The following is a 16,398-nucleotide window of genomic DNA, read 5'->3' as shown; positions in this document are numbered from 1 at the left end:
GGCTGATTTTTGCCATGGTAATGGTGACGATAATTGTACCTTGCAGTAAGTAATCAGCAAAGCCCAAAAATCCCATCTAATGTCAACGTGGCAGTAGCATCCAGTGATATAGCTGAATTTGCAGAATGAAGTCCCTTTTATATGCTATGAAAATCTTCTCTTTGTGGAAATGCTAATGTTAACCCGAAATGGAAAAGAATGTAAAGGGCATCTCTTACCTGCAGCGGCCTATTCTGGCCAGAAGTCTGTGCAGCTTTTACCGCACACGCTAGGAAAGTCAAATAACCTTGCTGGATTTTCATGCTTGTGGTAGAAGACATTTCTGATATATCAGCGAGCAAATGTCAATGGTGTTATTATCTGCCTCAGACTATTGAAAATGGACATGTAGAAGACTTGAGAGCACAGACCCAGACTGAAGTGGAGTGTCCTCTGCTTGGGATGAACAATGCAATAGGGGAATTTTCAGTGCACTTGATAAAACATGTTATAGAACAAGTAGCGGGAGCAAAGGGCTTAGAGCTCTTCCCAGGAGAGCTGACTGTTGTAAATGCTGTCAGAATCCTGTGCAGACGTCAGTAGGCTGAGCTCTCCACTATTTGCACTAATCACAGAAAAGAACCAGGATAGAAATTAGATAACAATGCCATAAAAATACACCCCATCTCTTCCTACTTCCTTAATGTTTAAAACCATTTTTGTTTATTGTTAATATATTGCAATTTTTAGATGACCTTCTTTGATCACTTTGGTCACAAATTTTGTTGGGTTTGAATTTAGACTAATACTAGACAGCTCTTTATTGCTTTAGGCACAGTCAGACTCTAACACTTGACTTGTATTCTAAGCTTCCTGCTCTAATAATTGCCACTTACTCAACGTGCCCTTTCCTGCAGGTCTCTGGTAAGAAAGAAAGAACATAAATGCACAGCAAATGTAACACTCTTGTGACATGTTACCTAATATACATTGGAGCATTACTTTCAAGGCAGAAATCTCTCTAATTCAGTGCAAGCAAGGAGAAAACACTTGCACTTGCAACATATTCATCCTGCAGCTCAGTGGAAGATGATTTATTTTCTATATGAAATGGAAAACAGCAAATTTAGTGAGATGATTGTGTGTGTGTGCACGCAGTGCAATTAGACTCCTGGAGATAGGGAAACACCTCTGTGCATTTCTTGCATCTCTCACTAGTCTAAATAATTAATCTAGCCTGGAGTGGGTGGGTTTCTGATACTGACCATTTGTGCTGATGCCGCTATGCGCCAATGTCCATTATGACTGTATATGTGTGTACACATGCCTCTTTGAGTGAGTGGTTGGCTGAATACATTTGTGATTCAGACATGATGAACAATTATTCCTCCCTAATGGCTTTTGATGGTATTGATTTCAGAGAAGCAAGCATTTGAGCATGTACTAATGCCTATTTGGAGCATCCGTATTTTGAATCACAGCATGGGGTAAGTTTATCCTCAAATGATATACTTTTGTGTACTTGTGTAAGTAAAGCTGTACACCGTGGTGCCATATTTATACAGCCTGAATAAAACAATGCAGGACATGGAGCCCCAAAAATAGTGTAGGAGCTGTGTTAACACCTAGGTCTCAGGAAGGGGCTGCTTAGAGAATGAGATAAAGGACACTTTCTAGTACTGATAAATAGTCCTTTCATGACTGTTCTCTACATAGTAGAGTACTTACTATTTGGTCAAGGGTTGATAACAAACACCCTTGCTGGAACACACACACAGACAGATATTCAAATATCAATTGTTTCAGATATGTGTACTGGTAACTCAATCTGTGAAGTTGCGAGTAGCACTTTATCTTTCTATAAATTACTACTTATTGCATCATCTTTTATCAGAAGTTGAAGAAAATGTAACAAAAAGTAAAGAACAACTCCCAGAACTCCATAAGGATTTCCTGTGGGTAGGTTTCATCTCAGTTGTGCCAGAAGGCCAATTAAAAGCCAGTGGGGTAAAAGACAAGGGGGCTTTGGGTGTGAGAGTGTGTGAATATGTCTGGGACAGAAGAGGGGATGCTGGAGACAAATGAAGCAGCAGATTGCATGAGTGGACCGGCAGGCTTCCTCAAGAACAGGAGACAAACGACACACTGTGTTCTCTGTGAGGTCTCTGTGGTCCAGATGTGTGACATTCTGTTGTGGATGAATTAACTGTGTGTACTTGCAGTGCACATTTCTCCCCATTATCTGAATTGATCTAATCCATTTCTTATCCATGAAGTGTTATTAAATACCTATTTTGCAATGTGCAAATGTTATATCTACATTTCATAAACACCTTTTCAGAAAGCATCTCACAGGTATGTGTTGCATTCTTTCTCTTTTGTTTTTTCTTTTATATTACGGCTCATTTTTATAGGATCCAGCAGTTCATAATTTTTTTCTTAAACCCTAATTTAATTTACCCGAAGTTTTTCTAATTAATTTTAATATAGCAAGAAGTCCTAATTAGAAAAAAACCCCTGATATTATAGGTTGATTATAGGGATGCACCGAAATTTCGGCCACCGAAAATTTTCGGCCGAAAATGGCCTTTTCGGTTTTCGGCCGATAGACTTTTATCACCGAAACAACACGGCCGAAATGTTGTGATGACGCAAACAGAAACCGCGACCTGCACGTGCACCTGCATAGCAAAGACCACGAGCTCCCTCCCCGCGACATTCACTTAACACCAGTGAGAACATTCTCTCTCTTCGTATTCCTTTATTCCCAAGCGTCTCCTAACAAAGAGATTAAGACGGACCACGAAGTGAAAACAAAGAAAAGTACAGTCTTATAGAGTCTGTTAGCACACGTCTCACTGAGATCTTGTCGGATCCTCTGCACTTCATCGCGAATATGCTTGATCCGCGTTATAATGACCATTACTTGGATGCGGAAATAAGGCAGCACGCACGAGAAATGATCCAGGCCGCGCTGGATGCGGAGAACCCGCGTGGAGACGGAGACGGAGACGGAGAAGCGCCAAGTGCAGGAGACAGATCAGAGCGCAGAAAAAAACGACTGGTCTCTGCACCAGATGAGTGGCATGCACCATCGTTGTCTGATATGTTCAGTCAAATTCTGCAAAAAAGTGCCTCAAATAATAATAATACGTTGGCTATTTTGTTCTTATACACACACACACACAAACATATATACATACATAATATCAAATTGTAGCCATATTTATGCTAGATTTTCTGCTAGATTTCTGCTTTAATTTGATAAAAATGTTTATTTTTATTTAAATACACTCTCTCAAATATTTCTCAAATGTCAGGCAGATGACAAGCTCAACTGCTCAACAGCTAGATGGTTATCTGTCTGAAGTCCCCATCCCCAGAAGTTATAACAGTCTTGCCTACTGGAGAAGTGATGCACTTTCTAGTCCTACATAGAAAAATTTCAAATACACTTCACCTAAATGCACTTTGTTTTATGAGAGAACTGTTCATTTTAAAACCTTTCTGCAGGCCAGTAGGCCTGTACATTATTATTAAATATACACATGAGTGGGATAAATTTTTAGTTTGAATTTTATTTTATACTGTGCATTGTTGCAATGTGCTTAATAAATATTTACATCATTTGTAATTATGTATTTTTATGTTTTTTTTTAATAAGTTATGTAATTGTAATTATCTTTGAAACTAATATTAATTTATGCAATTGCAATGTCTTTATTTTAGTAAAGTTAGTACACGGTCATAGCAATAAATGCAATGGTACTAATAATTGGCATAATTTATTTCGGTGTTTCGGTTTTCGGCCTTGGTTTTCTCTTTTTCGGTTTTCGGTTTCGGCCAAGAATTTTCATTTCGGTGCATCCCTAGTTGATTACTTTATAAAATGTTTGTAATCACATGACAGAAATTTAAATTGGTATGCCAGCAACAGCGTTTTCTCTTAATAAACAAATACATGTTTTAAAATTGCTTGCCAGGAACTACAGAGGGAGACACTCCACCCCCAAACCCCCACCCTCTTTTATTCTCCCTCCCTGCCTCAGATTCACACTCTCACTCACACTCGGTTGCACACATGCCAGGATCCTCACACTGTACCTGAGCACTCCACTCCACACAGCGACCACCCACGCTGGGATCCAGTGCGCACACGAGACGGAAAGAGTGGAAGGAACCCACTGCCTTCCACAGCTGCACAGATCCTTGGAGTCTCTTCATCATCTTCCCCCCACCAACACCCCATCATCATCACCACAGTCTTTTCACGCCAGTTAGATCATGAACTTGCTCTTTTCGGGTTGCTGAGGAGGGGAAATCGAGCTCCGAGGAGTGGACGAGGCGGTACTTAAGGTAACGCGCTCTTCAGTCATCATGTGTGACTGTGTGTCACTGTAAACTTGTGTTCGCTGGCAGTGAATGATCAATTATCATGTCCAGCGCTGGATTCAAGTGTCTCCCGAAGTGCTGGTGAGTTTGAAGTAAATCATCCTGTCGCCTCGCGCGCGCGCTGAGAGAGAGAACGAGCGAGCTTGTATTGAGTCTTGCGCGTGTCTCTCAGAGACAGGGCTGTTCTGCCTCCTATATTCGGCATCGCTCTGTGAATTGGGACTGGTGTTCCTTTGGGTATTGCGCTTTGAAAGCAGCTGTTTGACTTTTATAAATAGCTCCATATATTTGCATTGCAGTGTGGCTCTGGGAAATCGTGACCACGCTCAAATGAATAACATTTATACATTTAAGTTCGCTGGGGTTCATCCCAAACAGCTGTGGTGAGCGCGCGCTCCTCATGTGGACAGCGTGGAAGAGCATAAACGATTCAGGATTACTGAAAATAAATCCACAGATGGTTTGAGGAGACCGAGAGCAGACACTTAAGTGTTTTCTGTCTTTTCTAGCGCACCCGTGCAGGTGACACACAACACAAGCCGATTAGACGCAAACAATTTTTATAATAATCAATCTTTGAGGACACTTAGTTGAATACCTTGATAAAATGTTAATTGTGGAAAGTCCATGCAGCTAAGAAGTACACAACTGATATTACTACACTGCAAGAAATCATATCCTTAATGAGATTCATTTTCCATTTAAAATATTTCTAGCGCACCCGTGCAGGTGACACACAACACACAGCATACAGTGAAGTGAAGTGCAGCCAGTGCTGAAGACCAAATGCATGGAGTCTTTCTTTCTCGGTGTTTTTTTCTTTTTTTTTTGTAACAAAGACACTGTTTTTAAGATGAAGATGGTTGTGTCCACTGCAAGACTCCTTAAAATAAAAATATTCAAATAGTTTAATCGTAATGTTTAAGAATAGCACCGTTTTTTTTAAATAGGCTATGCGTGTATTTTGAGTGTTTCATATTTGATTATGTAATGTAAAACATAATGTTATAAATAGTGTTGAGACTCAAAATCCTCTTTGTTGTTCCAGTTAAGACGTTTTAATTCATTAATTGAATAACAGTTTTGTTCAATGTTCTTATATTTAAATGCTAGGCCTATTATTGCTGTATTATTGCTTTAGAGAGGAACACATTTGTTGGCTATAGCGAAAGATGTGTATGTCAACATACCTTCTCCATTGTGTGAAACTGAAAACTGATCCATTGTCTTCTCTGCTGACTCCAATTATGAGGGGTCGATAAATCGAAAGCTGAAACCCTCGGCGTGCACAACAACTTACAGATTTAAGGTAACTAATTAAAGGTGGCCATAACCAATGATTTGCAAGGTATAATTTCATTAATCCAGCGCCAAGGTTTTTTTTTTTTTTTTGTCATTCAAGTAACTATGAGATCTGACAGTTTATGTCTGTTAGAAAAGGCGCGAATCGCGAGATCTCACCCGCGCTTTCTCCAAACATTATTAAACTGAGGAAGATTAAACTGTGTTAACCTTTTCTTTCTAGACATTTTCTCTGTATACTTGGTACCTTTTTTGTTGCACATAAACATTTTAATCATAGAAAGTAGCTTTTAAGATGTCCACAAAAGTCCTAATTTACTCACTCAAATGCTGCTCCAATTATATATTTATTTGTTTGTTTGTTTGTTCACAAAAGGAGATGGATGAAAGAATGGAGGTTATAGTTGTAACCCAAGTGACATGCACTATGTAGTGTATGAGCTTAATTTTGTCAAAGAAGTGTTAGACTCTTCCTATGACTGAAATAAGTGCATTATCCAGGTATTTAAAGTACACATTTCTTGTTGAAATTTGCAGCGTGAACACACTACTTTCATTTAATAGGCCTACTTTGAAAAATAAAAAATAAAATACTTTGAATAATGAATGTACAAAAGTTGGGATGCACCTTATAAATGTGAAGTTCTATATACTATAACGGCGGATCACATGAATCACCTTATAGTAGCATATTCTGTTTCAGTTCTTATACATTTTCAGATGTTTTCTCACACCATAGTGAATTACTGAATATGAACTTGATGGTGAAGTTCCAAACGGGATAAAAGCATCATAAATTAGTCCATGCTTTTTCAAAGTCTTTGACAGTATTTTGAGGAACATAGTGCAATTCAGGATGTGTTATTGAAAATAGTCCCCCGTGCTTTCTCAAATCTCATTCACCCTTTCACACCAACAACTGTAGATATTCAATTCATTGTCTGGGTGGCACAATTGAATCTATTCTGCTTGACTGATCTCTTTTCTGTTCTGTCTTTTCCCCACAGAGACAGAAAGAGAGCTCAAGAGACCGAGCATGGCCCAGGCCTCTCAGGACCTAGGTGCAGTGGGCGTGGCCGACCCAGATGAGGACTCACCCAACATGATTGCTTACAGGAAGGTACTGCTGCATTGCATTTAAATTTGATATTTGCATTTTATATTATTTGCAATCGTCAAAGTCTTTTCAGCAAGTTAATGCTTGAAAGGAAAAGGAATTTGGTCAGCAAATGTATATACAATGAGGGCAGGGCAGACACACAGAGTCAGGAATATTGCTCTGTAGTGGATTTGAATTTGAATTGAGTTTTGAATTGAGTTTATTTGTCTGTTTGCTGGTGCATTGTCATCCCTTGATATTTATTCAGTTTATTTGTGTATAGAATATTTCATTTCTTTCCTGACCCTTATGGTCACTGTGAGTAAAGTGAAGTTGCCTAATCTTAGTAAAACTGTCTACTAGGAAGCATATAGAAAAGTGTTTCTTTAGAATGCAAAGAATTTCTGGATGTGCATTTATTGTACCATCCATGGCTCCAGTGATAAACCTCTGTTGCTATGTTTCTTAAGAAAAAGCGGCATACATTTGCCATGCCAGTTTGCTGTATTCGATCATGTGTGGTTAAGATTAATTCTGATATCAGGAGAAAATAGATGTCAGGGAGTGATGAATTTCATAGTGTTGGCATTCTTCAAAATCTCGATCAATTCACAAACCGATACTAGCTTGATGGTAACCAATTTTCTCTCTTCACTTGAGTTTTTCTATAGAAATTATACTTATTTGCTTTGTGCCATCTTTTTTTGCTTGACCAGTTAGCTATGGACCACCCACAAGCAAGTCTTTTATTGGAAAACCAAGTGAAGCATATTTGATGCCAAATGATTAGCTTCTATCTGAGTGGAGATAATCAGCTCAAGCTGGCGCAAAGATATTGAGCCCAACTGTAGTGAGATTCAATTGCCAAATTGTTAGAGAAACTTTTCTTGTGGACAGTGTACCTTTTAGATTAAGCCGATTAGACGCAAACAATTTTTATAATAATCAATCTTTGAGGACACTTAGTTGAATACCTTGATAAAATGTTAATTGTGGAAAGTCCATGCAGCTAAGAAGTACACAACTGATATTACTACACTGCAAGAAATCATATTCTTAATGAGATTCATTATCCATTTAAAATATTGCTAATTTATTTGAAGAGCAGCAATGCATAAGATATTAAGACTTGTTTTCTGAGAATGCATCCTCTTATTAATTCTGTTTTAATTATAAACAAGTAAAAACATCTGCCACTGCAGTAAGACAACATGCACTTAACTTCAAGATGCAATCTATGAAAGTCTTTATGTTGTATTTTTAGATATTTGTACTAGAAGGCAAGTCACAAAGAAAATAAAAACGTGGTAAAAACAAATAATTATTGCAGCGTTCTGTAAATATTTTATAAATTGCATTATAGTTAATATGTTGATGAATATTATCAGACCAGGTTTGGATTTTTTCATCATTAAAAACACAAGTCTCAACAGTTTAAAAGCCATTTTCAAACTGTACAGTGCTTTAATGTACTTTAGTGGATCTTTGTACTTCCTGTTATGACATATGGGGCTCTTAAGATGTGAGTATGGTTGACACAGAAGAAAAATGTCTACAGTGAAGGCTTGGTGAGCTCATGAATAAGACATATTGTACAGCACGTTCCCAATCTCAGTACCCTTGCAAGAGTCAAGACATTTATTAAGAATATTTTATACTTAAAGGAAATGCACTGAGAGAGGATATAAAGAGAAAGTCCATCTTGCTGTCAGTCATTTTATGATTGTGTTGAACTTGGATGGAGAACACTGACCTGCAAAGACATGATTTCATTGGCCCGGTGATTGATAGCATGCCGTTTCTTTGGGAACTTACTACCTCACAGGGATATGAGATGGGCACCAGATGGCTAACAATATGATCTAGAACAATGGAAGAAATGTCCAGTGTACCTATGGCATGAGCATGAGGTCACAGTCAAATAGAGTGCTATACTTCTGTGTAGAAACACATTAAAATGCCCAGTCAAGTCTCTCCTGGAAAATGTGTATACTGTCTGTCTCTTTCTCGCTGTGACCCACACTCTTAAAAATAAAGGTTGTTTATGGTTCCATGAAAAACCTGTAACACATCTGCAACCTTTTAATTTCAGAAAAGCTTATTTACATTATTGAAATGTTCTTCAAAAGTGATTCTTTTAAAAACTGTGCACTGAAAGGTTCTTTCGGGGAACCCTGTTTTGGAAAGTTTATTTTTAAGAGGTGTACAGCGTTGGTTGACTCTTCTATTCCACACTGTTGAGGTGGTTGTTGTCTAGGTGCGCACCTCATCTTAGTATTGTTCTGCTTTGGGAGGAGAAACAAGAAAGGATAGCGTGTGCATGTGTAAACAGACACGATTAACCTGGATGTGCAGTGAAACAGGACTGACTTTGAAGAATTTAGCCATTAAGAGAGCATGCAAATCCCCACGGGGCGAACATCATTACCATGTGCCAGAGATGCAGAGAAAGAGGGTGAGACTATGGAAGAGAGCATTCAGTGGCTTGTGGAGACATTTTTCTTCCCAATATGCAACTCAGTCAGCCTTTCTCAAACTGATAGCAACCTCTGTGTTTTCTGTTCTGGTGCGTGAACACATGCTGTGTTCTTACAGCTTGAAAAAGACATTCTTCCCCCTGCATGGGGAATGACTGGAAGAAGGCTATTATTTGTTTCTAAGGAAATATAATGAGACAAAATGCCTCAAGGTTAGTCTGTTTCCCTGACACCCACTGACCCTTTCAAATACGTGCAGAACTAAGTGAGAATCTGATATGCTTATCTACAACTCTGTTGGGGCAGCAGAGTTATTCTGTATATTTGACTTCCCTGGCAACCTTCAAGACTTTATTGTATTATATAAATGTAATATCCTTTGGATGTTGTTTCTTATAGCAGTTCCCAGTGCAGCTTCATATAGTGAGATACATGGAATTGTTTGCCCGCCTCTGCAGAAACTTATCTGCCAGTTTCCCCCAAAACAGCAATTAGAATGGGAAGCTGTTCTTCCAACATAAGCTCAGTTGAAAGTCATCAGCGAATCAATAATGTGTCTTTTCCCATGCTATTCTTCAATATCTGGCATGTGCAATATTTGATATGTATACAATATATAGTGCAAGTTTGATATGTATACAATATATATATAATTCATCAAAAGTGATAGTAACATATCATAACCAGAACACACAACCTATAGCAAATGGATAAATTAGCCAGAGAGTATTGGGTTCTGGCATACTGGGGCATTCTCTATCAAGTGCAGTTTTCCAGCAGAAGACAACCAACAAATAATTATACACAAGATTTATGTCTCACTTTCATTTTTACAGCGAAAAAGGGCTCAGGCAATTTTCCTGGCCGATCATCTCAGGAAAACAAAGCTGACTAGGGAACTGCTGAAGCTTTATTCATTTAGTTTTAAGGGAACTGAGCCGTTGATTTGCAGGTAGCCGGAGATATGACCTGTGTGACTATCTGAACTAAGTGCATTTATCACAGTGCATTTTTTTACATGTTAGCTGTCAGTGTTATAGTCCACTGTTCACTTATTAAAAATAAGTTAGCCATTATATTATATTATAAAGCAAAAGGCTTATTTATATAAATGAATTTGCCATGACTAGGCAAATTTTACAATCCAAAAGACATTAAAGACTTTTTTTTTTTTATAGTGATTAATTGGATTGTACAAGAGTCTGTCCTTGGAGCAGTCTGGAGTTTAGTGTCCAGTTTAAGAGCCCAGTGGTCACAGAACAGCGCTGGGATTTCAGCAACTCTATTTTCTGGGTCAGACCTCTTTTGGATTAAACCTGCAACCATCGTGTTAGCAAATTAGACGACCACCACTTCAAATTTGCATGTGGTTTTCCATTTCTGGGTCCTGTTTAGAGTCCATGACAAAAACATGCTGAACGTTGCTAGATCTAATCAAGAGCAACAAAGGAAATCTTTCACAAATCGTCTTTTTTTAAAATTGCAGGTATAAAGGATGAACCAGGTGGGCAGAAATATACTTTGGAGGCTTTTGAAGCTAATTATATCAGTGGAGCCTATTATCATACCATATTCAGCTGTAATTAATTACTATCATCCTTAGTCTGTGCTACAGTGGACATTTTTGGCATAGACATTTTTCACATCCGTAGTGAGCAATGTATTTCTCCATATTTGATTTGGTATGAAAATGAAGTGAGGGTAATGATAAACGAAGGGTGTGGATATGCTGAAGAAGAGCGTTCTTGTGCTGTAGTTGTAGTGAGACGATTTATTATAAAACAGCAGTAGCTTGATGTGCTCCTCATTACCACTTCACACAAGCAGACAGAAAGGACACGTGCCCCAATATAGCTTTTTTTCTTGTGTTTTTGCATTTGTATGTAAGCAGGTTTAGCTTTGTGTGTTTGTGTGAATTCTGACAGCTCGGTTAATTATTTCTTTCAAGCTCTCAGATGCTGCCTCCAGCTAAGGGCTCCTACCTGGCTTTTGGCACTAGCAAGCACATGCATGAGTTTGGTACTGAACCAGAATGCTGAATTTGTACAGAATTAGTTGTAAGGACTTTGGGGAAGTGGCAGGGATTTGGATCTGCTTTCAAATATTTTTTAGGAGAATTCAAGGGGGTCGCTGAACTGGATTAAACTCTCGAGTAAGCAATTATACAGTTTCATTTGAGGTCAGAGGAAGGTCTCATGTTTCATCCGTACTTTTTTGGATGTGTAAGCTCCTGCCTCCATCCCTGTGACGGCTATATATCAGGGCCATGGTAGTGCTGGCAATGTTTTTCTCATCCTTTTATTGGTTGTTTAAACACAAAAAGAGTAATTTAATTATTGATCTGATGTATCCCAGCAGAAAGCTTCAATATGAAGCATCCTAAATCTGTTTGGCAATTTATGCAGATCGGCTGGTATGGACGAGCTGCATTCATTTTTAATTTCTCATTTGAATATTTATAGTAAATCAATTACTGAACCATATTAAAAGACAACAACCTTTGTGACCTATAGCTTCTAAAAATAAAGGGATAGTTCACCCCAAAATGTAAATTCTTTTATTATTCACACACCCTCATGTCATTCCAAGCCTGTATCTGCTTTGTTCTGTGGAAAATAAAAGAAAATATATTGAAAATGCTGGTAACCAAACAGTTCCATTTCCCATTGACTTCCATACAGCTGAACTTAATGGGAATCAAGACTGCACCAACATTCTTCAAAACGTATATTTTTTGTGTTCCGCAGAAGAAAGAAATGCATTCAAGTTTGGAACAACATAAGGGAATTAGAGACAGTTTCAAGATTTCAAGAATTTTCATATTTGATTATACCTTTAATATCACAATGAGATTGGTATCAGCAACTTCAGTTGTTGTGGTGTTTAGGCTCATAATAAGAAGAACAGATGTTAATATTGTTGCAGTATGCGGTTTTGTCTGGACCAGTCGCTATTGGGCTACATTAGCATATGGCTGTGTGCAGCTTATGCTGAAACAATCATATAATTTGCAGTTAAAAAGACCCAGAGCCTTACTTTCCAAGGTGTTTTTTCATGAGCATAATGAAAGTGGCCATTTCAAAAGCAGCCATTCTATGAAAATGGCATGAAGACCTATTCATACTATGGGTGCGCACAGACCCCTTCTTGTGAATCTGTTATGAGCCAGGCCTCACGCATTAGGTTTAAAGATTTGTATTGAAGGCTCTTTGGAACAATAAAACAATACAACTTTACTTACAATGCACCTCTTCAAAGGAGCACCTGGTTCTTCATGTAATTAATTGTTTATTGTCTAAAAAGATAGCCCACATGTTTTCTCAAAGGTTCCACAATGAATATTTCCAAACATCACATCTCTGCAAATATTTGAGTCAAGTTGGTTTGTGCGGAGTCATTTTCAAAAATTCACAGTAATGTGAACTGTTCAGTACAGCTATTCTCGTTGGTCGTTAGAGTGTTACTAGGTGGTTCAGAGTGGCTGCTAGGCACATGTTTAGAGCCCCAAGTAAAAGTAAGGGGACACCCCAAAGAATTGGAAGTGAGTTCATACAAGTTTCTGCAAATGTTTTATTGTCTCACTGTGTCTGTGGAGAACTTCTTAAGAACTTATCGTTGTACAGATGCCAAATGTGTGATGTAAGATAAATGTTTGGTGCAAGATGGTGCAAATGTTCTTGAACTACGTTGTTCTTTTATGGGCTTGGTACAAAAACAAATAGAATCCTCTAGAATTTCCTTTTTGCTTAACATTTTTCATGTGACTAAACTGTTATAACAAGAAAAAATAACATTATGCCTACACTTCATAAACCATGCCCAGTTCTACAGGGGTTCTAGACCAAGCAAAAGCATAAGCACTTCTGTTGTGACTGCAATAATAAGTCAATCGGTGAAATGCTCTGGTGCGCATTTGTTCAAAGGTTTCTATTTACAGTAAGTTTTTGCGTGCGAGGTGTTTAAGTTAGAATTCACTCGCCTCTCAAATTGCCAGAGTTTTTGTATAAGCTTGTGAGTCCTCTCATTAGAACTAACAAAGTGTACTGTACATGTGATATAAAAAAGGAGATTCACTGTGCAGTGTAGAAAGCTTAATTGATTATAAAGTAACTTTGAGAGATTGTGATTAACTAAGATTGGTGCCAGTTTTTTTATGATTATAAAGGGAGCACTCTTTCTATGCTATATATAATCCATTCAAAATTTCAATAAAAGTTTTGCAATAAAATAAAAGTTTTGTTTTTCATGCAGCTAAGAATCCAAAGGCCATGTACATGCTACAAAGTTTCAGGAGTGACGTCCGTAAATGAAAGAGTTACTCTTGAAATTGTAATAAGTAATAACCATAGCAATGGATGTGGGGGAAAAAGTGTTGTGCATACATGTGCATTGACACTAAACATGAGTTGCAATTAATCAGCAATTCAATTCATCAACAATGCAATGATAATAAAGCAGTACATAGCTACCACATAGCAATTAAAATATGCAATACAAAGTATTAGCACACTAGCTTACTTACCATTATAAAAGTTGAGGGTGGCGGGTCTTTGAGTGCAATCTCCTGAGAACTTTATATTTCCACTCATGAAAACTCTTTTCACATCATGTGATTGAACTTGTTACACTTCAATTTAAAATGTGTTATTATTGGCTTCCTATTAAGTTACCGTTGTAGAGATTAGTGACCCTTTGAACTAAATGCTGCTGAATATGTGGGCTGCCAAAGTGTTTATCGACTGGATCAGCAGAGTTGACATTCTTCGTTTTCAATAGTAAGTCCGCTTGTGACTCAAGAGTGAGAAAGATTAATATTAAATCTGTTTATTTTAGCAATGCCAGATTTCCTCACATTTGTTTGGCAAAGTACAACAGTAATCCATCCTGATTCTTACGTAGCTTTTTTGTTATGAGCAGTATATGGAGGCCACACTAATCTGATGGATAAGAAACTGCCATGCAAATAAACTACTGGGTCCCACATGGCGGTGATGTAGTTCAGTCCTTTTTTCCCGTTTGCTCTTAGAAAAATACATTGTAAATGAGGAGATGCTACTGCAAGCAATTCATCATTAAGATTCACTCCAATTTACCAGTGCAAATAATGCAGAAAATAGTAAACAATGAAGCAGTAATTTAAATGATTTATTCGTATTGTGGCACATGCTGGAAAACACTACGTATATATACACATAGAGTACACACACACGTATATTGCTGGACCTTATGTTTTCCATGTGTGTGTGTGTGCGTATGTATTTTTTTTTTTCAGAAGGTGATATGGTACAGTTTATAAATGGCACTTAATGTCATAAGGTCAAAGACCTCTGCTCTCTGTTCTTAAGGAACAGCTCTAAATTAGGCCTGTGATACGACATCAATGAGGAATGACAGATAATTCTGGGTCTTTTTGTTGTGGCTGATTGACACAGAGAATCTTTGTTTTCGTAAGTCATGTAGATATATTGATGTTGTGCTGCAGTCAATGTATTGGCCACAAGCAAATCGTTCATCTTATTTAACGGAGACTCAAAGCCTCAGCGATTCAGAATGCAGAATTCCCTTGATTATGAATGTCTCCCTTGTCATCACACTCACTTTTAAGTGTTTCGACTGGCAGACACCGATAAGGCCAGTTGCTGTTTGAGTTGATGAGCTGCAATCGAGTCCCGGTGGGCTTCTGTTTCTTTCAAATATAGGAGAAAAGGTGAGATAGGGAGCAGAAAAGAGAAAGGGGAAATTAGGTGAAGAGCACTGATAGTGACATTTGATGTGTTTACTAAAGGCTATCTGACAGCATATAGCTCAACGTTGCATTGAAGGATTAGCATAGCAGACTTCGGCATTTTAACCATCCACACTAAGTCACAGCCTGCACCTTGTTGGCATTCTGAATGCCAGCCGCCTACCCTCACCTGTGACCTTCCTGTTTAATACAGAAAAAGGCAGTAACCTAACCTCAGTTTACATTATTCTCATGTAGTCTTCCAAGGGGTCTTCTGAAATCAAACCTATTTGAGCTCCTTGTGTAATGGTGCATTTAATCCAGGTCGATTCAACAAGGGAAGAGCGCTGCTATACTGCACTGTCTCACATAGTCACGCCACAGAGACAAGTGCCGTAATCACAGAGAAAGTGCCAGAAAGCTAGGCTGGGTGATGGATAAATAATTGAAGTGTGGGATGGCAGGATTAGAGGCTGGCATTGAAGGGCGCAGTTCTGTAAAGTTGTGCGTGTATGTGCATGAATGGTTGATGAAGACAGCTGTGGGACAGTTTAAGAGCTCATTAAGATGCTTTTGCAGAGTCCATTGTCCATTGTGAAGAAAGCCTAAGGGAGACAGAGGAAAAAGTGCAGGCGTGAGAACCGCCTTCGGATTTCTGTGTGTTCATTTGTTTTGTGACATGAAAGTAGTGATTTTCTTTAGTCAATGATTTTAGTTGTCTGAAAATATGAACTGTATGTTTGTTAAGATATTGTCATCTGCTGGTATTTGCTTAAATAGTTCACTCAACAAAATAAATCTGTCATGTCATTTATTAGAGATGTTCCGATACCCTTTTTCTCTTCCCGATACCGATTCCGATACCTGGGCTCAGGGTATCGGCCGATACCGAGTACTGATCCGATACCTGGGTGTATATCTGTATATACAGCTGTATATACTACTAGCCCTGTGTAAATTGCTAGAATTTTTTTATGGTGTGCTTCAGACAGATCCCTCAATAAAACATGAACAAATACATGGTGAACTACTGTATTTATTACAGTATTTTTATTATCTAACATGAATTTGACAGTATTATTTATTTTCTTATGCAAAAAAGAACTTCAAATGCAGCCAAAAATCTAACACCGCAAACTAAAAAAGGTATTTAAGTTTTACAATATAACTGTATAAAAAAACTGCAACAAATAAGTCTAGGAATATAAAAAAAGATCTATTAATCAGATAATCTCTAACAAGTAAAAAACAAGTAAAAAACAAGCAACCATCTTGGCATAATTATTATTATTATAGAGATGTATTATTATTACTGTAGGCTACAACAGTAGCTTTATATATTGTCAATTTACTCATGTAAACCAAACATTTATTTTAATGGGCTGCCATGAAGATCTTTGAGTGTCTGTGTTTATGATATGACA

The 16,398-nt window shown here is 37.9% G+C and overlaps 1 protein-coding gene across 3 annotated transcripts in view; it reads left to right on the top strand.

Annotated features, from left to right (window-relative positions):
• The first annotated feature begins 4,022 nt into the window (after positions 1-4,022).
• The window catches only part of LOC113076406 (regulator of G-protein signaling 6-like), a 61,618-nt gene continuing 49,242 nt past the window's right edge, over positions 4,023-16,398 (top strand). For 2 of the 3 annotated variants that reach the window (XR_003281171.1, XM_026249056.1), the window contains exons 1-2: positions 4,025-4,335; positions 6,681-6,793. Coding sequence is in view for 2 of the 3 variants with exons in the window: in XM_026249056.1 (XP_026104841.1) it covers positions 6,710-6,793 (84 nt within the window). In the remaining variant the exon portion in view is untranslated. Of the gene's footprint in view, positions 4,336-6,680; positions 6,794-16,398 lie in introns of all 3 variants that reach the window. The other variant, XM_026249057.1, reaches the window with a different exon arrangement.

Source organism: Carassius auratus, unplaced genomic scaffold, assembly GCF_003368295.1.
Source record: "Carassius auratus strain Wakin unplaced genomic scaffold, ASM336829v1 scaf_tig00020406, whole genome shotgun sequence".
Classification (NCBI taxonomy): domain Eukaryota; kingdom Metazoa; phylum Chordata; class Actinopteri; order Cypriniformes; family Cyprinidae; genus Carassius; species Carassius auratus.
The sequence above is the reverse complement of the archived record's forward strand: the minus strand, read 5'-3'. Positions and strand labels throughout refer to the sequence as shown.